The following is a 27,876-nucleotide window of genomic DNA, read 5'->3' on the forward strand; positions in this document are numbered from 1 at the left end:
CTATACACGCATTATTCCTTGGGGAATTGTATCATCTAAAGAAATTAATTGGAATCAATGAAGCATATACTTTAACTATAGATTTTCTATTGGAGGAGCAGATGGGACTCAAAAAGGTGTAAATAAAGTATATTTAATTACAGTTTACTTCAAGAGGAGAAATTAATAACACTTCATTTTTCTCATTACTTATTCTACATCTGTGCAGATGATTGGTGCTTCAAATCATAGCTTCTGATTGGAAAAATATTTATTCTCTTGAACTTCTAAAAACAATGGTTAAACAGAACTCTGTGGACTGCAGGTGGTCATTTATCTTTTCTCTCTCATCACAATAATAGTCCATGGACTAGTGACAGAGTTGCTACCTGAATTTCAGAAAATAGTTGATTTATATAATACTACAAAGCAATTGACAATTTATGGGTTACCTAAAAATGAAAAAGGAAAAAACACTAAGAAGTATCAATCACTGAAAATGTGTGAAGGAAAGCTATAAAAAATGTAAAAAAATGTAGCTAATTGCAAATGCAGAAACATCCCCTAGAAATATATAATATTACAACACTTTTTTGTCTTTTCAAAGAGTTATATGTCCTGGTAAGGAGACACTGCTCAGTGAGCAATATCTGTTATATGTTTAGAATATTAGAAAATATTTGCTTTCAATCTTAGTGTTTTTGGAAGCAAAACTTAGTAAGTCTGTCATATTTTATGACACAGCAAATAGAGATTTAGCAGTGTCAGGTCAAAAAAATGATACTCGGGAGCTGACAACCAACAAAATTATTTCTTTATTTATTTAATAAGAAACATTTTATCTTGCTGGAATATCACTCAGCAATGCTGGGCCAGAAAAACCAAAACAAAGTCAAGTGATGTAGTGTGTGCAGGTCTGAAGGTCTGAGGAGGTATAAATAGGTAGGAAATTCTGTGCCTGGGCTTCTTGCTCTAACCCAAGTCATGCCTTGGTGGCTCTGTTAGTGTGTAAGTGCTGAGTGACTAGAGTCACCTAAGCTAGCTCAAGAGTACCCACAAAGCCCAGCAGGATCAAGATACAGTAGTGTACAGTTTCTGGCTGTTTTCTGCAAATATACATCCAGAAGTCCTGCTGCTTCCCATTATTTGTTTAACAGCCTACTGTTTGTAGTACTTGCTTAGTAGAAGCAATAGTCACTCATCACTCCAACCTATTGCTCCCACGCGCCTGCCCTGATGGCAGTAGGTGGAATAATGCAGCCAGCTCTTCTTCCCCTCCTGCTGAAGTAGGCTGCTGTTCAAAACCAAACTCAGACAGTGGGAAAGAAGAGGATCTGATCCTATTATGCAAATAGCATCTAGACCTCTGAGAGTGCAAAAAAAGCTTGAAAGAAGAGATGCTCTCTTGTGAGGGGAGTGACTTCTGGCTCAGTATTATTGTGAGTTTGCATCAATCGTTAAATAATGTTCCTGCAGGTCACTGTTAGCACTTCACAGGGCCTTGAACTATTTTGCCAGGATCACTTCTTCAATCAGACAGATGGCACCATTGGAGGAATTCTTATGTTATCTTTCTAAGGGTGAAGGAGCTTGCTTATCCCTCTGTAGAACTCTGAGGATAGAGAGGCTCAACATCTTACACTGAAATTTGGGCTTCATTTGGGACACAATTTTATGGGTTGCTTCCCTCCATTTCACATGATAGTGGGACACTTTCTGTTAAAAATAAATTTTAAAAAATGAGTGGAAGAAAGCTCTGATACTGCAAAATGAGTCTCACTCGGTACTTTTTAAAGACTGAGCTTTTCCAATGAAACTGCAAAATTCATGGAAATGCTGAGATGCTAGAGACAAATCAACTACTGACAGGCATTACTCCACTGTCAAAAAGTAAGTGCAATGTGATTTCAGTAAATGTTATGAACACTACTACTAATTCCCTGCCACAGGCTATCAGAGTATGACCAGCTATAGAATCCTCAGGATAGCCTAGATTCAATCTAAACACCAGGAAAATTAAAACCATCTTTATTATAATGGAACAAAAACAGAACAAAACAGAACCAGGAAAATTAAAACCATCTTTATTATAACAGAACCAAAATGCCATCTTGTTAATAAATAGAATATGGAGAGAAGCATGAAAATAATAGCATGTAGAACATACTGAATATAATGTTCTTCATCTAATCATCCCCTAAGATTTTTTTTTAGCTTCTGAAGGGGATATTTTAGCAGTAGTTATCCTCTCCCCTGCCTTGCTCTTTCAGAATGGGACTGCATTCTGGTTCTCTTTCTCAACACATTTGTATTTTAATACCACTGTTTGCAAACTGGTATTAAAGTAATTCTGGAGTAGCATCATTTTTATTTTGTTTATGATCCAAGAAGAATTTTATTTACTTTAAGAATGTGTAAGAATGCAAGTTATATACCATTACTTTGGTCCTTTACTCAACTTTATTCTTGTCTCATCTAAATTCTCACTTCCTTTTTCCCTTCCTGTTCAATCTCTATAGTATATCAGGGTCCTTCACAAATCATAACATTTTCTCCCCCTGTTTACAGTTGAGAAGGGGTGATAGGATACATCTTTCATTGCTGCTTGTGAGCAATGTCTTCATTCTCAAGGGTACTTTACCTGCAAGCAATCTGTACTAAAAATTCCTTTACAGAGTGTATTTTAGGGATGAAATCTCCAGTGAGAAACTTGATACACGGCCCCTCTGAAAATTAAGGTAGGTAAAAAGTGGGGAAGTTTAGAAAATCCTAGGCAGTTACAGATGGATTATGTGAGCTACTGCATGGTTTGTATATAGTAATGAAATAATGGGAAACTGTAATAAAAACAATGCTGAAGCTGTTTTTATAAGAGCAGTAAGTCAAGACCACTTTAAAACAGATTCCAAGACAGATATGGCTGCTTTGAGATCCAAGAATCACAGAATAATTTATATTGGATGAGGTTTTGTAGGTCATCTGGTCAGAATCCTCCTCAGAGAATGCCCTACATAAATCAGATTGCTCTGGACTTTCCCCCATCAGATTGAGACTGTTTTTAAGTATGGGGATTTCATAACATCTCTCACCAAAAGTATTTGAGAAATTTAAAAAACACTAAAAGGCATCAGTGGTGCTTTGCTACATAATTTCTTTGCCATAGTGCTAGAAAATGGACATAGTGAATAAATCTCACTGTCTGTCAGAGCATTTACTCTGGATTTCAACTGCAGAGTATTTATTTGTTTTTATAAAAACAGCTTATTTTTCAGCCTTTTGTGACTGAAAGTTTGGATTCTGAAGGCAGGTGGGAGAGAAAAGCAGTGATCCATAACATTATCTCTATTCAGCTGTAGTGGAAGATCATTGGGACCAGTTTGTTTAAAACCAGGTTTTATCTGTTCAACTGTTATTTTTTCAAAAGTGATCTTCATTTCTATTATAGATATATTTGAAATACATTTTGAGTTAAAAGAAGATAGTGTATAAGTGCTGTCTGATTTTTCTAATAGAGAAAGAAATACTTCTGTTATCTATATACTAAATTTATGGACTAATTTACAATTTCTTATTGCATTATATGATTTGAACTGAAGTTTTATTGCATTGTTCATTTTTTATAAATAAAGAAGAGTTATTATCACTTTCTATTTAGAAATTAAGTTTAATTAGACCTATTGCTTAATGGTCTTGAAAACTGTGAAATCATTAGACAAAGGATTATTTGCTGTAGCTAATAAGATACAAAATTACCTTAGGGAGTATTCTTTATTGATTTGATTAAAATCTTATTACACCTCTTGGGTTTTTTTTTTCTCTGTTAGTAACTGGCAATAGTAACATTGATTCTCCAAAGGCATTGTGCAGATGCAGCAAAATTTCTCACCTGGAGGTTTCCATGTTCTGTACTTTTGAAAATAAAATTGCAACTCCTATTGACTTACTTTTCTGTCAGTTACGTGCATTGAGTGCTTGAAAAAAATTGTTTTATTTCTGAGAGGCATTGTAATACTGGTCTAAAATGTTTCAATTTTTGAAGGTTTTATTTATTTTTATTATTCTGGGAGTTTATAAGCAGTGATTTTGTTCTCTGAGACCCCTGAGAAAGTCTTAAGGACAGTTTCAGCTTGCAGAAGTCTTTTTATTTTGATAATCAGACAGGCCTGAAAATAATTGTTCTTCAGTAAAAATAGTCAAAGAAATTCTGCAAGCATTAATAGTTATTTTCATCAGTTGCCATTGAAATTATTGAGAATGAAAATGTAAACAAGCATGCATGGATAGATTTATTCTATTGAATATTGATGTTGATTCCATGCAAAATTTAAATAAAATATTTTAAGTCTAAAAAAGCTTTTGTATAATTACATATATATGTGAACTACTAGTTTTCAAGCTTTGTTCTCACAAAGATAAAAAAATATTTCTAAGTCAGATCTTGTGAAGTTATTGATACCAAAAAAGGAACTTCTCTCAGGTATGTTTCAGGTAAGCAACACCAGAGACTTCAAAGACAACTTTAGCATACAGTGATTATTTGCATGTTTATTCTGGCTTTGTGAGCACTTTGAAATGTAAACATCTAATTCTATAGAAATGTAATTCTGATGTTATGCAAACTCAAAACATTTATTACTAAAATTCATTTCAAACAACCTGTATGCCATCATCTGTATTTTCTGTATGCTCAGTCATTTGGGGTTCTTCCATGTTACCATCTCCTTTGGGCTGAGTTCAGTGAGCTCAGGATGTGAGCAAGGCAGCTGCATGAGCAGTGTGATCTCACAGGGCCAGCCATGTAGCCTAAATTGCACTAGTCCTGTCCAAGTTCTGCTTGCCAGTCTTTTTCACAGAAACAGAAAAAGAAAATCCAAAAGTTATCTGTAGCCAGTCATTGAAATCTAATTGAAAGATACTCATGGGACAAGTTAGGAATGTTAGTAAATGTTTCTGTAAATATTTCCCTTGCCCTGGTCCTTAAGAAGGATAAATATTTAGTTGTTTGCTCAGTGGCACCATCAAAAATCTGAAAGGCATTGTCTGGTGATTTGTAATATTCTGATCTTTTTCTTCATTCAGTAGTCTTCCTTGAGGTGAAAAAGATGAATGTGACAGGTTGTTCATCAGAAGGGAGAGATCATGCCCTCCAGCTTGATTATTTGAAATAATTTTGTTTGACCCATTTTTATTTTAGGCATGAAAAATACATGCTGTGTACATTTAGAAGAGGAAAAAAATGCCATTAATCAAAAGACAAGTCTTAAAACCAGTCAAGCTACTAGACTTTAAAATAAATGATGTTTACTTTCTTTTCACATCAGTGCTGAGCTTGCTGTATTGTACTGTTATCTATTTTAAACCCTCAAAATCCCCCAGAAATTTCATCCTGGATTAAAATTTGCAGCCATTCTTGCACCTGTTCCTAAATTTCACCTCCAATTTCAGGTGAAAATTTAACAAGTAGGAATTTAAAAATTGCCATATTAACAAGTAGGAATTAAAAAATTGCCATATATCAAAGATTTTTTGTTGTTTTTCCATAAAAGAAAGCAGAACCCTACTGGTTCCAGTAATACAACAGTAAAAGGAGGGGGAAATGATGCTGGTGTGATATATAGTAATTATTTTAGTCAGGAAATGTGTGAGACATGCACATTTTCAAAGTGTTTGCTGAGAGCTGCTCTGTTGAGAGCATCAGTGAAGATCTGAAGCCTCTCAGGGCAGCTGTAAAAATGCCTCTGATGTCATCAGGAATGAGTCTCCTCAGTGGTAATCCTGGTAATTAAATGAACCTGCTCAGGGATGTTTAAATTGTGTTGATGTGTAAATTGCTTGGAAGGTGAGTTATCTGGTGAGTAAATAAGAGAAGCCTACAAGAAGGAGAAGGGTCAGTCAGGTGAGGAAGGCAGATTACTTTAGATATACGAGATTTTTTTTTTCATCATCTAGCTACCATACCTATTTAACAGGAAAATGCTTAATGCTGTATAAAATGCACACATCCCTTGTGAATTTCAGGGAGTTTGCCACATGCTGGCTAGCTATGCTAGCTAATTTTTTATCTTTTTTTAATTATCTAGTCAATATCCTGGAAGACAGGACTAGCGTGAGCTATTTTTGTACTGATTCCTACTCATAATTTCACACACACTCCTGAAATTAATATAGATTGGTATCTAATACTGCAGTTTGCATCCAAATCCATCTTTGTAATAACAGCTGCATAAGGTCTTTCTTGGAAAAAGTCTGTGCTTTCTAAATGCTAATCACCCCTATTAAAATGAACAAATTCAAATTGTAATGAATTTTAAATACACGTAATTGTGCATTGACTTGAATAATTTAAGAGAGGCAAAAAATCCCAACTTCTAACGTTGACATTTTGACAAAGGCACACAGTTGCCCAATTAAGGTTCAAATTGACTTTGTTGTTAGAAGAATTTATTTCAATAAACAGCTACTTAAAAGTCTTAAATAAGTAAAATGAGTGCTTTGAAATAAGCTGTGACTATTAACATGTAGCACTTGATGAAAAACCCAGTGAGTGAGCCAAAATGTTTCTGTGGATTAGTAGATTGTAACAAGAAGAAGAAACCTGGAAAAACAACACGCAGTTCTTTACCTGTTTGGAAAACTGTCCTGTATCCACATGTAGCCCTCATTTTTCAAACTGTGGAGGGAGTGATGGCATGCAGCAGTTAATATAGTCCTGAGTTCTAGCAAGATCCAGTACATCTCATTGGGAATGTGCAAAGTTTTCTCATGGGATGCTGTTGGCTGTAACAAATTGTTGTGCAGGTTTTTCAAACAGCACTGTTAATTTTGGACAGATCTCTATGGAGGTCCAGGCAAGTTTTGCTATTGTAAACATCTGTCTTTGCTCTGATTCTGATGTTGTTTGATAAGAAAGCAAATGTGCTCTGTTTTCAGTCTTTGATACCAGTTTTCATTTATCTGGATGGTAAGCAAAAAATCATCTTTCATAATTAAGAACTATTTTCTGTTTTCTCTGACATAATTTACTTTAAGACCTGATAATATTTCCTCAATTTTTGTGTGGTCATTTCAAAAATAGAACAAGACAAAGCCAAATGGAAAACCTATACTCAGCCTTGGTCTGGTAGCAAGATGACAATGTGAGTTCTTCCACAGAAGAAAATTAAGTTGTGAGATACAATGCATGTGTAAGCTTAGATGGAATAACCTATTTATAGTTGAGTGATCTTTAGAGCTGTCAGTGATAGCTAGAGTTTAGTGAACTTTTTTTTGATGAGGAATAAAAAAAAATATTTCACAGGAAGTAAAAAAAATGTGGAAAGATTAGCAGGCTTTTCAAAAACCTGAAGAAAAGGATAGGAGACATTTTGACTTCATTTAAAATAGGGTAAAATTTTTCTAGCATCCATTTGAAATTTTATGTGATTAGTTCTTCTCTTGACTTTGAATTTTTTTTTTTTTCTCAGCATAAAATTCCTAAGCCTTTTCCTAAACTGGTTCCTAAGCAGAATAGACTTTGCCAATGATTGCGTTGTGACCACCCTTTTTCTTCCATTTTTCCCCACTCTTCCAGTGTGGTTTTTTACTGTTTTTCTGCTAACAATTGACTATAATGAATTTTTAGACTATACAAAAAATTATTTTTAAAAGTACAGAGAAAATTAAAACCAGAGTGAGTAGATAGCATTATATGAATTTCTCATCCCTCATTACTTTCTCTCTGTGTTGTCTGACATATTTATTAGTCTTTGGATCCCATGTTCATCCTGTCACCCTACAGCACAATTTCACATAAAGTGAGTATGAGTATTAGACTTGCAAGATAAAAAGCTGTCAATGCATCTGTTCTGATCCTTGAATTGCCTCACTTTTATGATGTCACATAGATATTACATTTCATTTTGGGGAAATGTTCTTTTACTTTTGTCTTACTATTCTTCCTAAAATATAATGTGTAAAAACTCTGAAAAAGTCACCCTGATAGTCAAGGCTATTTAAGTCATTTTTAGCAATATGTTGGACTGATATAAAATATGGCAATTCATCTTGCTTGATTAGGATGTCTGTGTGATTTAAGAACATACTAAATTACAAGATTATGGATTTTTGACTGAAGAAATTGTCCTGTTTCATTTATCATTTCAATATAGATTTTTTTAAAAATTGTCCATGATTCAAGTCATAAACCATAATGACTTATTGAGTCTTTTTTACTGAACCAGCAGCCACTAAGTTAACTAATTTGTGTCACCATTTGATTTTGAAGAATGAGCTGTTGAGGTAAGTTAGAAACCAGGAATACAACAATTATCTTTTAAATGGAATGCAAATCATAGATAAAATCTGTTTTCACTACCCCTTCCACATTAGTTGATAACAATCAACAGTTTTATAGGGGCTCAAAAAAACTTGATAAGATTAAAAACTAACTAGATTTTTTTATTTTATAAAGGAGCATGCTATGCACTGTCTGTTTGTGATTAGCCTTTATATCTGTTCATCACGTGTCTGTGCTAAGCATTTATTTTCAGAAATGAAATTTCTGGAATTTCATAATTTCATGAAGTGCCATATGTGCCAAGTCCCCATGTGCAGCTACACTGAGATATGATCCAAAACTCTCAGTCATATATCGTATTAATCCAATATTTCTGTTCATATATATGCATGAACTACTAATTTTGTAAGTTACATGAACTATTAATTTTGTAAGTTAAAATCCCTTTCAAGTAAATAAATTTCTCTAAGTTTTTATAGGTCGAAGCTTTTTTAGAAGTCAGAACATTTCCCAGTAACTCTTTCAAAAATGTCATCACCTTACCACAAAAGTGAAAAATTTCAACAGTTTCTCACCTTCATTTTATATAAAATAGCAATATTTTATTTAATTTCACATGTTTAATATGTTTAGATAAACTGAGATCACTTTAGGAACTTTAAAGTTATCTATTAATGTAGTTATCAAGTATTTGTTTAGTTTTGCCTTGTTTCCCAGAGTATAGGCTGAGCTATTTTAATCCACACATGTGAATACGCACATGCAGTCAAACAAACTTGTAAATGTTCCTAATTATAATCATGCAGCCTTTGCTTGACAGTTCTTCTCTGTGTTGAATAGCAGGTATTGAGCCTGAAGGAGAAATGTTTTTCTGTTAATAAAACTTTTGGTACAGCAGGTTGTCTGGAAAATCAATCTAATTTTTCCTCATGATCTACAGAGGCAAAGGAGAAATATCTAAGGGAGCAATTGCTCTAAATTTCATGGCTACTTTAGTATTGTATCAATCAAATGTGGAATATTGATACCTCTGCACAGCATGAGTGACTGTATCCTGTTATTGTGATGAATAGTAGATGTAGAAATATGAAAGAGAAAAACGCTAAGAGGGGATTACATACAATGTTACAGGGATATTTAATATCATCAGGCAAGATGATATCTTATGGCGTGTCCAATTTAAAGAAATCAAGATGAACAAATTAATTAAATTGAATTGAGATGCCTCAATTCCTAGAAATTAGAGATCATGCATTTTCTTCAGTTATAGACAGAAAATGTGCCAAACTTCTGCACATAGTAGTACAATTTGTTTGTACTTTCACACTTCTTTTGTGTAAAACCACCTCAGTCACTGAGATCTAGAGACTGCAGTCGAGCCAGAAGGATGAGGATCTTATTTATGGATAGTATATGAAACAGCAGAAATGAGAGAAATTTGAATAAACATTGAAGTGAAATCATTTAAACTTCTCTTACTTTACCAGTCAGTTGTTTGTTTGGGTTTTTTTTTTTTCCTTCTGAATTGTTCTTCATCCAGGAATGAATGAGATTTCAGAGAACATGGCTTTATAGTTATTGCATAAAAAGACAGTGTTTGGCATTCGTTTTGATGGTTGAATATTGTGGTACAGATCTGTCTTCTTTTTGACTTTTATGAACTTATTTAGTCACCAAACGAGCAGATACTTCAACACATGTTCTTCATTGAACCTGAGACTATATGACAGTTTTAGTGTTTGATATTGACAAAATAATTAAGTATCGAGGTGTCACTGTAGTAAGAGAAAAATGGACCTTCTCCCTTCTCTCTGGTTATAGACCATAAAATATCCAATAAACTGTGACAGAGACTAGTAGTGTTGATTTCATACAAGAGGATTTTGAAAAAGCTAATAATTTCCAGTGTGTTATGATAAAAAAATACAACCTCCCCTGTCCCATCCCCCCCTCAAAAAAAAAAAAAAAGAGAGAAAAAGAAAAGCAATAGACACACTATTTATTTTAATTTTAATGGATATTCCATGAAGAAATGTTGCTGAAAATTCGCTGCCCAAAAGTACAGAAATAAACTAGTGTAAATTTTTTTTCCAAAGGTACACAACATTTAAAATCTGGGAGGATAGAACATGCAGTTAAACATTCATTTTAGGGAAACTCATACCACTGGTGAACTTACAAACTTGTTGACTTTTTTACCTTTTTGTTAAATAATTATTACCATTTTCCTTACTCTATTATTACTGACATTTAAGCAATGTCCCATAACTTCTTTGTTAGTGTAGAGATTAGTTTCACAGAGACATTTAAAAATAGATCTATCCCATGAGCAGCACTGTATGAAATATGGGTTGAACTATTTTCTGTAGCAGTATTTTACCCATGCACACTGGAAAATGTGTTTTATTACTAATGGCATGATTATAAATCAAATGTCCCTTGATGTGTCTACTCCCTGTTCAGTGGTTCTCCAGAAGTTGGCATAGTGGTGACTCAAGTTCTACTCTTTAAGAATTTGATATTAAATAACTCAAAATTAACAAGATAGATAGGAAATTACAGCTGATGTTTGAGCTGGAATAAGTTCTAGCTCAAACATCTATGTCAGAAGATCTGCTGGTAGTGGTAAGACTCTACAGGATTCTACAACTCTGTTGTAGCTACGGATGAAGTCTGTTCAAAATAGTGACTGAAAATAGTCTGCTAATCTTCTCTTTCTAAGCAAAAAGGTTCAAAACTCCTACACAGAGATTTTCAGGGAGTAAAAAAAAAAAGAAAAAAAAATGACATTATTTGGAAACGATGGAAAAAAAAGAAAAAAAATTGACATTATTTGGAAATTTGTAACAGTGTATTGTTTAATGTATGACTGTGAACTTGCATGTGGAGGCTGTATATATCTTGCTGTATAATAGCAGCTGCTTGACTTAGAATTCCTGACTGGTGGCTCCTTACACTTCACTTACATTAAATTTCACTGACATGATCTGTAGCAAATATGTAGAATACACCTTTAACACCCCTAGAGTATGTGATTTAGGTTTCATGTTGTTGCTAGTACAATAAATATTTCTTCTCATGCTTTTGCATTGTCCTAACAGGCATCATTTATAAAAACTGTCAATGTATGATATTGTGTCTGGGGTTCAAGGTTTGCAGCTATGTTAAATTTAACAGACATCAGTTTATGCACGTGAAATACTTGCAACAAAAGAAAATTTCTGAGAAATTGTCAACACTATTGATTTTTTTGTCAGATAGTCTACATGGGCTGGACAGAAGAACGGGAACAAGACTCCCTTCAGGACCGAATGTACACACCAAAGTTTCTAGCGCTGAGGGGATCTTCCCTGTATAAATTTATAGCACCTCCAGTAAGTATGTTTCTTATGCTTAGTGGGAATAAATGTTATTAAATAAAATAATGTCATATAATATGTACATGTCTTTCACAATGAGATACCACTCATTGGGCTAGCAGGACTGTAACTAACAGCAGAGTTCCAGGGTGTGTGGTAGAAAAGTGATGGAAAACAGCTCTTCATCAGATGATTGGATATCTAGCAAGAACTTATTTTCCCACACTTAAATGAACACTTAAAAAAAATAAAAGAGAAATCTGCTCATGTTAAAAGGGAGCTTTTAATTTTCTTTTGGCAGACAGAACAGGCCCAAAGCAACATGGTTAGATTTAAACTAAACAATCATTCTAGAGAAACTGCTGAGATTTGGGGAAATATCAAAGCTTTTTACATGCTGTAGAGATGGCAATATGTCTCTATTTAGATTCCATCCTGAATGTAAGTTTTTGCTGCTTGAGAGCACCAAAAGGAAGGTAGGGAATCAAATGAAATTGGCTTAAGTTAAAATATTAATTGGAATCTCACTGGGAACACCAGGCAAAATTTTAGTGCTCATCTTATACTCAGCAATTTACTTTCACTGTCTTATGGTACATCTAAGATGCAGTAAAGATCCTCTAGCTAACTTTTGAGCCAGTTGCTAAGGAGACAGTAGCAGTCCCATCCATGCCTGCAGCAGGAAGAGTCATATGGATTAATTTTTCCTGTTTATGGGGTGACCTTTCTGACTGCTGCTAAACCCTGTGTTTGTCGGGCTGTAGCTCCTTCCTGCCTGAAACAGAATCATAAAATAGTTTGGGGTGAATTGGAGCTTTAAAGGTCATCTAGTCCAACATCCTTACAGCAAGCAGGGACACCTTCAACTGGGGCAGGTTGCTCAGAGCCTGTCTAACCTGGTCTTGAATGCTTCCAGAGATTGGGCATCTACCACCTCTTGGGGCAATATCTTCCTGAGGTAGTTCAAAGTCATCTTGCAAATCTTTAGATTGATCATCAGTAACTATTGGTGTTCGTTTAGCAAAAGGTTTAAAAGCATGTGAAAGACATGGGGAATGGAAGTAAGCATGAACTGAAAACATCATATGTTCAATGTTTGTAGTCTGGTTCATGGGTGTGGGATTTTGGCTCTCTCAGGTCTATTAATTAATTTCTCAGGGTCCAATTAAAATGTCAGATTATGATAACAAGCACCTTAATTAAAAAACATCTCTCCTGTCTTTGCCAGAACTACTTTAGCTGCCTGTCAAGTAAAACCAACTCCATTCTGGGTACTAGATCGAATCAGAAACAGTGATGAGAAATCTTGTTCAATACAAAAGAGGAAGATTATTCTTTTCTAAGAACTATGGAAGAGACCACAAACCTCTTTACTAAAGAATCATAAATTTATAGGGGTGATATACTTGTAGGGGGTAAATGTCTGATGAGGGGTGATTAATGGGTGTGAAAGGAACATGTTCATATGAAGAACCTGAACCATGGCGACATGAGTAAGGAAAATCTTGGCAAGCTGCTATTGTATAAGACAAGAAATCCATCCTCAAGTTTTTATAGCTCTTGTTTTAGCTCAGCTGCAAGCACAAAATGAATTTTTACTGCCAGATTCTGATTCCTTGTCTAAAATAGAAAAACTGTTCAAATGCAGAGAAAAATATTTTCTCTTCATGGAGTAGGAGGGAAGCAGAATGATAAGCATACTTTTTTTAGGACAGAGGAAGAGCTCCTACAGAGCTGCCTTAAAGACATAGAATCATAGAATGTTTATATTAGAAAGGACCTTAAAGTTCAACCAGTTCCAACATGTAATGTATACAATAATTGCAAACTTCCAAAATCCTATTTTCTATATGCAAACTTTTACATATACAGTTAAGTTTGCTATTCTGAAAGTTTGTCTCTTCCAGGGATTAGAAAATATTATGAACTAAGTTTAATGACAGTTTCAGAGCTTCTTTTTAGGAGATATATAAAGTGTAGTTAAAATTAAAACTGCTTTAGTTATATGTGCAGTATAAACTGCTTGGACAAAGTTGTTTTCTGAAAAGAGATGTCCTGTAAACTTTCTTAACCAGAAAATCAAACAAAAGTATTTCCCCAGTCTCTGCCAAATTCTAACACATTAGGGAAGCATGTGTTTAAATAATGTCTATCAACAGCCTCCCCTGCCTCTTTTTTTACTTTTTTGATCAATAGTACTTCTACTTCCCATGCTCAGATAAAAGAGCAATCCTAGAGTTTCTTATTTTCATTTTGAAAATTTTAAAGAAAATTATTTCTTTACTATTATTTTTCCTATTATTTCCTGGCACATTTCCTTCTTTAGAATTATTGTGTCAACTCTGGTGATTTTCAATTTCTTCCAATTTATAATTGGAAATTTACTTGAGAAAGAGCCACTAACATCCTTTCTTTTGCTACTCAATATTTTAAATTAAAACATTAAAAGTGAATGTTGCAGCAATTTCTATGGGTGTCTTAATTCTACAATTGCTTTTGTTTTTGCACATATCTTTGTACAGAAAGAGTTTTGTTTTGATCTGAAAAGAAGTCCCTTTACAGTTACAAACAAAATCAGGAAACCAGGGGAGAAGAGGGAGCTCTTATATTCCCTCCCAAAATATGGAGCCTATCGTAAATTTTGAAACATGACTCCAAATGACTTTGTGCTTCAGGAGCAATAATAATGACTTTTCCTCATAGAACAATAGGACTTCATCTGGTATGACTGGGTGTTGTGGGCTCAGTGGGACTGTAGCAAGGCTTCTCTCCCCATTTTTCTGTTCATGGTGAGAAATTTATCTTTTTGTCCATAGGAAAAAAGCCTTGTGGTTTAATACCCACAGTTCAATAAGATAGGGAAGACTACATTTGACAATGACTGTAAATAAAGAAAATGCTAATAGAAGAGGAACTATAACACGGTGTTTTTGAAGTTTCATTCCTGCCTGTGATTTCCTTAAAGGACCTTCCATTACAGCAATGTTTATAACTAAAAATTAGTTAGATATAGAATTTTCTCATACAGCATCAAAATAATTTTGATCTATTAATGATTACTTTCTCTTTAAATAAGAGATAAATAAATCTCATATAATATTTTGTTCCTTGGGCTCTAGAAACTATTAAATTTTTTTTTAAACTTTCAAAAACTTTATCCTGAATCTGGTAGAAGCAGTAATGTATGTTTTCATCAACCTCTTCATTGTGTCTAACAAATTTAATGATACAGCTGTCTTCCTTTGGATATGGGCCAATGTCCAAAGTGTCTTACCATTAAGTTGATTATTCTTTCATTTATAACCTCAATTTGATTCTATTTTGTGCTTTCTTCTTTATTTTGAGATTTTTAATATTTTCCTGTTTTCTGTTGGCATTTTCCTTGGAAACTTTATATACTGTTCTGATATTGCCTTAACTCTTCCCTTACTGAATATATTCATCTATCCCTTTCTGTCTCATTTAAGTCTTAACACCGACCCTTCCATGATTTAATTTAATTCTTTTATATAAGCATTTTTCTGTGTAAAACTGTTGCTTAAAATGAACACAGTTAAAAACAATTGTGAAATCCCAAAACAAAGAGGGGAAAAAAAAGAGACTATTCTTCAAATCTTAGTTTGTTAGAATTTTTTAGGAGTAGATTGATCTTGGTAAGAAAAATAGAAAAATTAATATCTGCCTGTGTTGTTTCATGCTTGGTTTTTTTCCCTCTGGATCTCAAGGGATGTGGGGTAAGTGTGTGGGACATTGCAAGGTTGGAGGCTGGTTTTATGGATCTGCAAACGCTGTGGGTGATTGGGAGCAAATAGTGGCACGCGGTTACAAGGAGGAAAGTGGTGAGAAGCATGTTTTCTAATGGGCAGGGCCCTGGCTCTGTGAGATGGAAATTCAAGGGCTGCATCCTCTCAGGATCTCACTGCAAACCCTGCAAGTTCCCAGGGGAAGTATCTTCATTTTGCATAGAGCAGGCTGCATGCAGAGGATCTGCATTGTAAGGACAGGGAGGACATCTCCTAGATGGAAGAGTCTGGTCCCTGCTAGTTGTTGCTTTGAGGCAGTGCTTGGTCTTTCTGAATATATTTTAATCAATGTAAATAATTTAGGGATTTTTTCTTTTCTTATTAGTAAACCTAGTTCTTAAAAACTGACAAAAATAACTTAATTTCTTTTTATGTTTATTTTGTGTTTTGTTTGTTTTTTAAAGGTCACAACCTGGGATTGGACACGAGCTGAGAAAACATTTTCAGTTTATGAGATAATGTGCAAAATTCTCAAGGTATGATAAGAAAGTATAAAACAAATTGCCACTTTGACAGACAAGAGCATAATACTAACTACCTTGCAGAAAGAGATCTATTTTTTTTTCCCTTTAAAGTCAAATATCAGAAGTTCTGGTGTCAGTAGGTATAAAATTGAAGTAGAAGGCATGGAAAAATTGGAAATAAACTGATTTGGACCAGAAAACGACCTTATTTCTCCATAATGCTGTATGGAGTTTACAGCTTCACTTTAATGTCACATTTAACTAGTGTAATACTAACTTTTCTGAGGACCTAAAGAAGCAGTGATCACTTTGGTTGTTTTCAAATATGTTGATGGAACTAGTAGCAGCTGCAATGTATGATTTCACTAGGACTGAGAGCAGAGCCTTTAAAATATGCAATACCCTTCTGAAAACTTTTTTCTTATTTTTTCCATTTTCTTCAGTCTGTCTGAAGTGTAATAAATGAGAAGAGATAGTGATACATTTTTAGAAAGCTAAAATTATGAGTAGCAAGTGAAATAAGACCATTATTGTACATTGTTTCAAATTTTTAAATTGTGAATTCAATCAGAATTATTTTATCTGCTCTTTTCTCTATTTTAAAAACAGTGAAAAACAGATGAGAAGGAAAAGAGATGCCTTTTTCTATTAATGTGAAGTGCTTTCTGATTTATGTTGGTCTTGGGGTTTTTTTGGTCCAAATTACATAAAAGGTAATTTTAACATTTCTATCATTTTATCTGGGCAGAGGCAGATTAGAATCAACAAGAAAAATAAAAATACCATACTTTTTAAAAGTGTTTTCCACTGGAAGGCCTTTTACTGACATAAATGGTACATTTCTTAGGTTTGTAGGTCACATAGGTGCACTATATTTTCCTTAGGGAGACAGATTAAGGTTGCAATGGCTCAATAAAATTTGGAAAATTTTTACACTTGAGACTTAAAAAAAAAACTACATGAAAAAACCAAAAACAAACAAACAAACAAACAAAAAACCAAAAAAAAAAACCAAAAAAACCCCAAAGAAACCCCACCAAGTTTATAGTCTGAAAAAAATCCTCTTTGCTAGCGATCTGAACAGACAAGTGCTGTGTTCACTGTGAGGTCTGGAGTCTTCATCAAGGAGTAGAACCTCCCAAAAATAAAACATCCCATTCCTGTGGGATGTCCTTCAATTACCAAGTGTCTGCAAATATTGGCTCCTTAGCACTGCTCGTGTAGGGAGAGGAGTAACGGGACAAGCTGTTCATTCGGTGAAGGAATTGCACTGAGAGTGTAAGTGAGCAAAGCTCTAAGAACACGTCAGGTGTTGAAAGAGTTGAAAAATGCCACTTCTTACATGCACTTTTTTCCTCTTTCCCTTTGGTAACCTCTGATTCCTTCAGGCCTGGGACTTAATGCAATAAGCATCAAGGTAGCTCTTCTTTATCGGAGAACTAAGTGCTTTGGAGCCAGGATGATGCCTCCTTATGATTTATCCAAAGATTTATACTCTTTGAATAGAAATTTATGGAATGTGTGCCATATAATTTTCTGTAATTTAAAGGTCTTTCTTCTTTTCTTTTAGCCATTTGCCTTTGTTAATGGTCTTCTTAATTTACTTTCAATTTTTGCTGTTTTTCTGTTCCCCTCTTTGTTCTGTGTCTCCTAGTCTTGTATATCAATACATTGGTTTTTTGTTTTATTTTCATTTCTCAGCCATGTAGCAGAAGTTATTACAGCCAAGGAGACAATCCACAAAGCAGTAAAACCTAAAACAGTGCCTTTCTGGCACTGCTGTGTGGAAGGACAGAAAAGAGTGCAAATATGCTGGATTTTTTTTATCATCCAGCCATCCAAACTGTCTGGGAAGAGGTCTAGATTTTCCAGCCTCAGTGTATATTAACAGAGAGGCAATTCCAGCATAAGTAATATAAGAATGTAATTTATGTGTTTCTTTATCACTTTATTCATAGTCAGTTATTTGTGTATTTTCTGTAAATAACTGGTCAGGCTTATCAAATGCTGAAATGTTTCAAGCAGGTTTTGTAGCTGACAAAAACCTGTAAATAATAAAAAATGGAAGTGGGAAAATCATTGCAACGGAATTGCAGCTTCTGACATTGGAGCATTAATCTTCACCATATTCTAGTTTTCTATGGCAGTTGCTATAGAACTTAACTATGGTTTCACTAAATATAAAAGCAAATAAAACCAAGAAAAACAGCTTCCCATTACACTACTACATTGAACATCTGTAGAAACTCAAGGTTTTGTTCAGCTTTTATGCCAGCATCTTAAAAGTCTCCATTTAAGCAATGAGTGGTTTTTAGACCCATTTGAACAAGCCCCATGGATATTACTGAATCAGAGACCATATTAAAAAAAAAAAAAAGGTTACTCTGTGTTTTGTGATCACCTTCAAACTTCTTCCCTTTTACAGTACCTCAAATGCTACTTTTGTTATAAATCTATCAGACTTGGAAAATGACACAGATTTTCTGGCTAATATTCACTTCAAGTAGGACTTGCAAATAGGCTGTGCTAACCTCTGTATGAGTGAGAAGTAGTGCTTTAGAATTAAGTGCTACCACATCATTTACCAAGCAAAGTGTATCTGTATTGCATGGCTTGCTTGCTTTTGAATGAGGTATTTAAAAAAAAAATCCATATTCAGACTATATTCATTAGGATTCAGTGTCACCCAAGGTAGCTGGTATTTTCTCTGGGATATACTGGCAATTTCAATAACTGTCCCTCATGCCACAAGGACAGGACTTTACTTAATATGTCTTTAAGTGTTTTTTCTCCATTTTCCACTCCTTAATTGTGACTAACATTCTGATGAACTTCTCAAGGACAGTCTGGATTAGAGAGACTTACTACCCTAAGTTTGTTGTTTTAAATAGAATTGTGATTTTCCTCAGACTTCTTTAAGTCTCTTCATGACAGAAGCACTACAGTGGAGAATATGAGCTCCCAGATCCTACTGAATGCATATTTTAGTGTTTCAGGATGAGAGAATAATTCCTCTTCTGGTAACAGTAGAAATATTCAAACAGTAATCAAATATTAATGTCTACACAATACTTTGTCTACTACAAAGTATTTAACTGATTTAATTTTCAGGAAGAGTATATGGTCCAAAAATGTTAAGTAAAACCCAAAACTTGGCTGCCACCATATTTTCTTTATATTTACTTGCATGTGTTTAGTGTTCTTTTTCCTCTAGTATCCATTCCAAAGGCTCTGATTTCTTTCACAAACAATAAAGAAGACTGGGATGCCATTTTAAATTGTCACAGTTGCCTTAGTGTCAAGCAGCTAAAAGGCAGGATGTTCTGCACCTTATTCGGAGATGTCAGAGATTATTATGTGATTTATAGCTAGCGGATTCGTATTTATAATGCTCATCAAATTAATCACCATTTTGTTGTAACTGTATACTTTTTTCTTTTATTTTCTGGATCAGATTACAAAGAAAAAGAGGTAGAAGCAAGGCATTAAGTCTCTATTCTAATTTGATTAGGACCTTCTAAATGACCAGGATGGCCCTTAAAATTTGAAGCTTAAAAATACACTTTAAAAAGCAGTCTTTTCACTGTGTGAAAAACAGCTTTGTTGAAAGAAATTTAGCAGAATGCCATTGATCCCCTAATTTAGTATTTACAATTCTATACGGTAGAAAAATAGAAAAAACCCCAAAATCTCATAACCACTTTCATACATTACCATAACAATAACATAAAATAAAAAAGATTCTGTTTAAAGTTTACAAACTACCAGATAAAAATACATATCACATAAATATGAAACTCTTAATTGTCAAGATTTTGGGGATGAAATAATAATTATTCTCATGAGACCTAAATAAAGTTGGCTGAGTACAAAAATCACATTTTAATTTAATTGGTTTAAATTATTAATGGTGAAATAATGGCAAACAGCAGTGGCTATGTTTGATATAAAAGGAGCATTTATGGAGATGCAAATAACTTAAGACCTGGGGGGGGTAAATGCATAAATTGGTAAGCATATGAAATAATTTATTAAAAATACAATAGATCTGTTTATTAAGTGGTAGAAGCAGGGAGAAAACAAGGCACTGAAGAACTCTTTAACCCTAAAAATAAGCAGGTAAAAAGAAAGTGAGTGGAAATCAAAGTCAGGCAAGTTAAAATGGCAAAGCAGGTAAGAACTGTAAAAGCTGTGCTGATTAGTCAGTGAAAGAAGTTGAAACCATTTAAACCATTTGAACCAGTAGCACACCATTTGAACCAGCAAGAAGTTGATAGCATTTAACCACTCTTTTATTTTTAATCACAAGTTTATTCAGACTAATGCTAATGGGACAGTGACACCAGCATGTGGATGAAAATCTGTGATCTATGTTAAGAAATTTGTCAGGCAAGATAATTTATGATACCACTTTTGACATTAAAATGTGTCTATGAGTCATTTTCAATAGAACTGCTGGAAGAATTTGCTATCAATAAATATTTCTAATTTATCCTCCCAGAATAAATTGTTTTACCTTATCCTTTATTTTGGGGAGTAAAGCCCGATTAACAGCCAACTAATTTTAATGTTGCAATTGAACAATATTCAATATTCCAGAAAAGCAGGTAATTCTATCACTAACTTCAGAAAGGCAGGGGCCCTTATCAAGTTCAGTATTTCAAATCTGATTTAACTGTATATGTCTTTTTGGTATCACTTGATACACAGTTTAAGCACGTGTGTTTTGACAGTGTGTACATGTGTAAGTGTGTTTAATTTAACAAGATTTAAGTACTTTAGATAAATTTGTAAATAATTTAAATATTCAAACATTTTTTCCGTATAGGGGTAGAAAAAGTTTTGTTATGTGATTCAGGTAAATTATGAAGAATAACATAAGAAATTGCATTCTCTGCCCTTTTTGCTTCAGTTACTTATGTTCTTTAGCTCATCCAAACATCCCCTTGTAATTGTGAGAAAATGCTTTCTATAGTTTAGTCACCTGCCTCTTATCTTCAGTGACATGCAAAAATATTTGGAGATTCACAGTTAGATCATGCTTTATTCAGCATAAAACAGGAAACATATTCAAGTGTCAGATCAGCTCTGAAACGAAATGTGAGGATAACTGTGGAAGGCAGTCTGTGCTGGCAACATGTCAGGGTAGTGAATCATTGGTGTTTACTCTTAGTACCATTCACATCAGTGCAGCTATAATTTTCTTGCTATATTAATCAGGACCAACTTGGTGTCTCAGAAGACTTGTGATTCCTTCCTTATTTTAGCTGTTAGTATGTGTAAAATCCTCAAGCGTAGTTATGTTAATTTTTCCCACTTAAATTAATTATGCTGTCCATTTCCAGTAAGCCAAGTATGGGGAAAGGATAATATAAAAATGATGGGAAACTGCTGACAATGTTATTGTATTCAGGTAAGTTTTAAAAATAATGCAAATAGACACATAAACATATAAAGTGCAGGTAGAGAACATTTTTTGAGGTCTGTCATTCACACGGTTTGCTCAATGGTGCACATTGTATCCTGATGTGATTCCTCTAAAAGACTGCCAACACTAAAGAGGCAGAAGTAATGCATGCCTTTTATGAATAAGTTAATGCTGCATCCGAGGAATATTAGATTTTCAGATGAGGTTTAGCCAGGTTCTTGGAAAGAATACTAACTGTTGAGTATTTCACTTGAAAACAATTGAAGTAATTTTCAGTCTTTGGTTTGCCTTCTGTCCTACATTTAAGACTATATGATGTTTCCACATAAAAGAGGATCTATTTCCACTCTAAATAGAATTACAGTTGTCTTCTAAGATAAGGAAAATAGTAATAGTCAGAAATCTCTCCATGTCCACTGGCATCAAGGCTAACACTGAGTTGGCTTCAGTTTGGCCATAGGGAAAAATTTCTGTATTGAAATAGAGCTCCTGACAAGGCCACTGAATTTCCACCACTGGATCCTTTTAAGTGTAAGCTGGTGTGTAGCTGCTCCTATCATGCACAGAGACAGGCACTAGATGGCTGCACCTCGGGTGAGATCATACACGTCTTCTGTGATTCTGTGTGTGATTTCAGTTCATTTCTCCTCAACATCTACATAGTTATACAAGCCCTAATCCATGTTAATCTGGATAAATTTACTGAGCCCTATGTGTAAAAGGTGTTGATGTTGCTGTAACTCTGCAGCACCATGTAGGAGACTTTTCTGAATGCAAAGAAACAGTGTTATTAGCTGCATCACAACTACCACTGTACAAAGACTTATTCATTTTTTGTTTGGTTCAGAGAGAAAGGACAAACAATATTTGAAATGTAAACTTATTAAATAAGGCTTTTCATGTTTCCCGTTAACTTTAGAGAGGTTCCTCATTTTTTATTAATTCCCCCCCTCTCTGCCTTTTTCTGACATTTCTTATGCAATATTAATATAAACTGTCACCTTTTGGGTGAAAAATAAATGACTTGCGTTGTGCTGGGGCTGCCAATCTCAGAGTCTGATCCTTCGTTCTAGAAGAAATAACAAGATAAACACACAGAGGAAAAAAAAGAATAAACAGATGGAGAAAATAAACTTTTAAATGACTTCTGCAACCTCTCAGTTTCAGAAATTGCTTTTTGTTGCCTGTCTAGTTATGAGACTGACAGTGCTGCTGCAACATCCTTGAAAAGCAAAGCCAAATTAACTTTTAGCATAAGGCAAAGGGTGTGTTGAAAAAGAGCAGAAATGAGGTGGGAAATATAAATACGGTGTAAGGATACTTGGGAAAGACAAGTGCATGTCTGAAATCCAAGACACTTGAGATTTATCTGCAGCTTGAGAAGTTTCCCTCCATTGACTTAGTCTAATCAGAGCATTTCTAAAGATTGGAGTGATTCACTATTGTATTAGCTAATATACTCTGACTCATCAATTTTAGTAGATTTTTATGAAACATTTTTCTCTTATTTATCAATTTTCTCTTCTTTTATGGTCATGAACTTTAATTATTTGAGTTTTTTCCTATCTTTATTTCTGACTATTGCAATATTTAAATTTCACTTGAGATGCTGCAATCTTATTGCACAAAGAATTTGTGACTCTAGGCATTCATGCAGCAGTGATAATTTTGTATTTTTCACTGAAATTGTGTCCCAATCCTTATATGAAATAAAGTGTTGCTGTCTCAGGGGCAACTATTCAAAACTTCATTTGGTGCATTCTCTTCTCAGTGGAGGTCTAAATGTTGATTACTCTCAACAGCTAGAGCCAGCAGTGAAACCAGAAATATTAATTTCTTTACAAATATTTATCTTGTTGTTTTATGATAGGACCTTTTTTACCACAGTCCTTTTTTAATTTTTTTTCTTAGTGCTATGAGAAAGTACGTGTAAAATAACGTTTTTTACACATTTGCTTATACAAATTTTCTGACACAGTGATATTCAACACAAATGCTTTTCACTTTGCTACTCTAATGTGCTCTCACCTTGACATAATTCAGCAGCTGTTTGAGTAAGGAATTCTGTGCAAAAAAGAAAGGAAGCTAAATAAGATAGAGTATGCAGTCAAGTAGGTAACTCTTTTAATATAACAAATAATCAGTTTGGTGGGTAATTTTCCAAACTTTTGTTAAATCAAGTTTAATGCTTCTCCTTCCAATGTTTGTGTCTTTCATCAGGAAGACCCTTAAAAGATCTTCACCTGCCTTCAAAAACAAATACATCTAAAGTTGGGAGAAAAAACCCAAACACAAAAACTGACAAAAATGAGAATGAAAAGCACTTTTCTTCCATGTAATTTCTTTGTCCACTTCTGCTGCTGAGCCAGGTGGTTTTTCTCTAATTGAAGAGGTGCGTAGACGCTTTAAGGAAATGTAGAGTGTCCTGTTCTCACCATGGCCAGTAGGATTACAACTCCCAACAGCTGGAAATATTGGGGAAGTTCTTTTCCTATACACCATGGGGATACAGCAGGTTCAGAATGAAATCTTCAAAATGGTAACAGTTGAATTTTGCCCAGGAACTAATATTTTTTTGGTAGATCTTAACTTTTCTTCCCAAGGGCAGCAAAAGTGTCCCTGTCCCTGAATCAGCCATTGCTAGTCCAAAGAATGGAAATCCCAGAGCAGCCCAAAAATCAGATTTGGGGGCTGATGCTTCTCTGTTTATTTCTTTCTTTTTAACTGGGAGAATCCAATTTAATTCCTTTTTCTAATTTATTTTATAGAACTGATTTAGCTGTTTTAACTATGATATAAAATACAACAATATTCTCAGACACACAACTAACATGGGGAAAAAAAAGTCAGCTACAATTATTTAAATTTTAGAAACTATTTTAAAAAAGGGTCAGAATGAAAAGATAAGATCACTCTTTAACATTTTGCTATCCATTATCATTATATTTACTCTTATGGGATCTGTTCTTGAACTTAATTTCCAGCAAATAATGTCTCAAAGTTTGGAGAGGTAAAAAACCTTCGTAACTCTCTAAACAGATGATCAGCACATTTTTTAGTATCTGTTTGTAATTATACTCATCTCTGATTTCTATGTAACAGAAAATAACCACTAATGCCTCTCCAGAAAGTATTAGAATAATTTATTTCCTCAAAAGATTAGTCGGTTTTATGAACATTTTGAAAATTTTCCTCATATGGCAAAAAAATAAACAAGTTTCTCAGTAGAGTTCATTAAGAAATAGACACAATTATGGCACTGACTCAGAAGAAACCTATTTTCAGACTCTTGCTCTGATTCAAATGTGGGTTTCAAGACTGTCTTTTAATCAGGCAGAATAGGAAATTAATTTTCCTTTTCAGGCAGAATAGGAAAGTGATTCAAGCTTAATGCTGAACCTAATGGAATACAGGGAAGGAACCTTTCTATTTCTCTCCAGCCATCAGCCAGATTTTTCTAGTGGAAATTTAATCGAAAGTAAAATTTCTCCTGCAGTTATAAACAGTGTCCCCCATGAGTAAATATACTTTTTGTCAAATCTGAACATCAAAATATTTTCTGTCCAGTTTTACTTTGGCTGCAATTCTTTGTTTGCCTCAATATGTATGTGCATAGATATCTGCAATTTCAACTTTTTTTTACATTTCTTAAGAATGAAATTCAGAAGGGTCCAAATAAGATGAGATATGTACAAATGCATGCCTTCATGGATATTATTTATTTATTATGTGAGTAATGAGGATATGTTGGAGAAGCTGGATCTTTTTTTCACTCTGGAATGAATCTGTTCCCTGCTGCCTGTAAATGCTATTAGAACCATCACCATAGCAACTAATGATGATGCTCAAGCAGAGTGTTCCGAAAATTCCAGCTGAAGAAGTAGATCATTATATGCCCTTAGAAAGAAGGGTGTATGTTTATGTAGCCAGAAATGATATGTAAAAGGAGACACAAACAGTAAAACTATCAGGGCACTGATGCCAGGAAGTGTAAAGGCATGATGTGATTCATTTTTACAGTTTCTTTGGAGAGATTGCATGAGAAAATGCTTTTTATCTTCAGAGAATTTAGGTGTTAGGTTTGAATCTTGATTATGATAGGACCGATTCTTTTGGTAGAACTGTCTGAACTAGTTAACAAAGAAAATATTTTCTCATTTATGTGTTTTGAAGAACTGTTATAATTAATATGAGAGACATGAGTACTTACCTCATTTTAACTGCTGAAATATAATTTTCTTGCAAGTCTTTTCTTGCAAGTCTTGCACGTAGTATGGTCAAAACTATGGTACATGTAGTATGGTTTTAAACATCTTACAAGAATTATTCATGTCAAAAACTGCTCACTGGTGTCACTAACATTTACAGTTCCATGGCAAAAATATATGTGCCACTCTCTATATTACATTTACCCATAACTTTATAGGTAAATCAGACTTCCAGAAAATTCTTGAGCATCTCCTGAGTAAAAATCATGCCATGAGCATGAAAGTGGCAAATGTTTGTTTTCTGTCTCAGAGAACTTTGTAGAATAGACTCTCACTGACTATCACAAGAGGTGAGGGCCTCCTGCATCTTAGCAGATTTAAATAATAGCCAAAATATGAGTATTTAATGCACTCATCCTACTTAAAATGAAACGACACAAGTAATCAAAAAGAAGTGGTGCTGCTTCTGGAAAGAGCAGTCTTTCAAAAGAGAAGAGATTACCCCTGCAGAAGCGAAGGCAAAGTCACTATTTAGTGATAAAGAGGTATTCTGCCTTAATTTGGAAGGACCTGCTTAATGAGCCATGCTCAGTTCCCATGGACAAATTTATTACTCTCACTTAACATGGATATCATTATTAATTAGGCAAGCAGGAGTCATACTGTCCTGTCAGCAGAGATGCTGGATTGCCCTGTGGCTGGGTGTGAGCCAATGTCTTTCGTCACAGCCCATCCTTCAGCAGGACTACATTCCCTCTAGTGAGAATTAGCACACTGCTAAAAGTTTTGTGTGTGCCTCTCTTCAGAGAGTTTTATTAATTCATAATGAGAGCATCAGGGGCAAATGGTACAACTATCATTGTAATCATTATCAGTATGAAAAAGTTCTTAAAAACTCAACGTGAAATTGGCTTGTGTCCATCATTGGCTAAATGAATATAATAATAGCAGATTCTTAAATGGGTAGAATGACATTTATATTTTAATTGAAGTAGTGGTTTGGTAAAAGTTAATTAATGAAGATTCCTGCTTCATCCAGGCCTGGTTTTGAGACTCTTGACAAGTTTGGTTTTTTTTTTTTAAATTTGCAGACTTTTGGACAACTTCCAGCTGGATTCCTTAAAAAAAAATAAAAGTGCTTTAAATTCCTGTCTTTATAAGGACATTTAGATAGCTGTCTTTTAGCTTTGCCTACATATTGATTTGTCCAGTTATCTATTGCACAAATTATTACATTCTGTAAACCTGGAATACTGATTTTTAATGCTTGAGAAGAAATGCAAAACTAAAGAAAGATCTTGCAGAAAGATCAGAAAAAGTTGCAGAAGCAGTACTAAGGGGAACCTTGCATATAACTTTTTTTACATGTAGAATGGAATACCACTAATTAGGAAAGGAATACTTCATATATATGTTAGCAATTTTAGAAAAACTGAAATACATAATTTAGATGTATTTGACTTGCAGTTCTCTTATCATGGGCCTAATCATTGATGATGATATCAAAATCACAAGTATATACATTAGAGCTAATCACAAATTGAAATTATTATTCAGTTAAATTATTATTTCTGGGGAAATGTTGTATTTTGTTTTCATTCTGAATAGGAACTTCACAGAATGGAAATTCCAATAATAAATGAGTCCATTATGTGTGTTGTTTGCCACAGTATAATGCAGTGGGTGAAAAATTCTAAAATTTTTATATGCAAAACACTGAGAGGAAATACTACCTAGTACTGAATAGGTCTTTCCTAAATCAAAGCATGCTCTCATTTTCATACATAAGTAGCAAAAACTTGGATAATTATTGTAGATCCCACTTAGCTTTCTTTTCATCATCTGGGTTTGATGTAATGCTTAGTAAAATCTAATACAATTCTTACTGGCAATGTTGATAATGAAATACATAGGTTTTTATTTAATCACTTCAAAGCCTCCAGAGATTTTTGCATTTTTCAAGTGTTTTTTAACAGAAATCAATCTCAATGAAACTTCTAACATTTTGTTTTTCACAGTCTGTGCAAAACCTCTTCTCTTTTTCCTAGACAGCATATTCTTCTCAATAGGAGACAAAAAAAAACCCCATAAGACTGGAAGAGTCTAAGAGTATAATTTAAAAGCATCAAACCTTAGCTGTGCCCAGCTAAATAGAGATATGCATTCTGAAACTCAGCCATGCACTAAGCTCTGTCCCTTCTGAAATCAGGGGTTATTTTAAAGTCATTGATTCGTGTGATCCCACACATTCACGTTTCAGAAAACTTTAAGCTTCATTACTAATAATTAATTATTCTCTACTAACTGTAGACATAAATAGGTAAAGATGAGTTCAAAATATTTTTAATTTCTTCTGTGGT

At 34.1% G+C, this 27,876-nt stretch overlaps 1 protein-coding gene across 4 annotated transcripts in view; it reads left to right on the plus strand.

The window, feature by feature from the left end:
• SNTG1 (syntrophin gamma 1) overlaps nucleotides 1-27,876 on the plus strand; it is a 319,739-nt gene that overhangs the window by 256,342 nt on the left and 35,521 nt on the right. For all 4 annotated transcript variants that reach the window (XM_071419263.1, XM_071419276.1, XM_071419285.1 and 1 more), the window contains 2 exons: nucleotides 11,512-11,628; nucleotides 15,821-15,892. In XM_071419263.1, the coding sequence (XP_071275364.1) occupies nucleotides 11,512-11,628; nucleotides 15,821-15,892 (189 nt within the window). The remainder of the gene's footprint in view (nucleotides 1-11,511; nucleotides 11,629-15,820; nucleotides 15,893-27,876) is intronic.

This window comes from Agelaius tricolor, unplaced genomic scaffold (genome assembly GCF_023055355.1).
Source record: "Agelaius tricolor isolate 1412-34295 unplaced genomic scaffold, bAgeTri1.0.p SCAF_2, whole genome shotgun sequence".
Lineage (NCBI taxonomy): Eukaryota > Metazoa > Chordata > Aves > Passeriformes > Icteridae > Agelaius > Agelaius tricolor.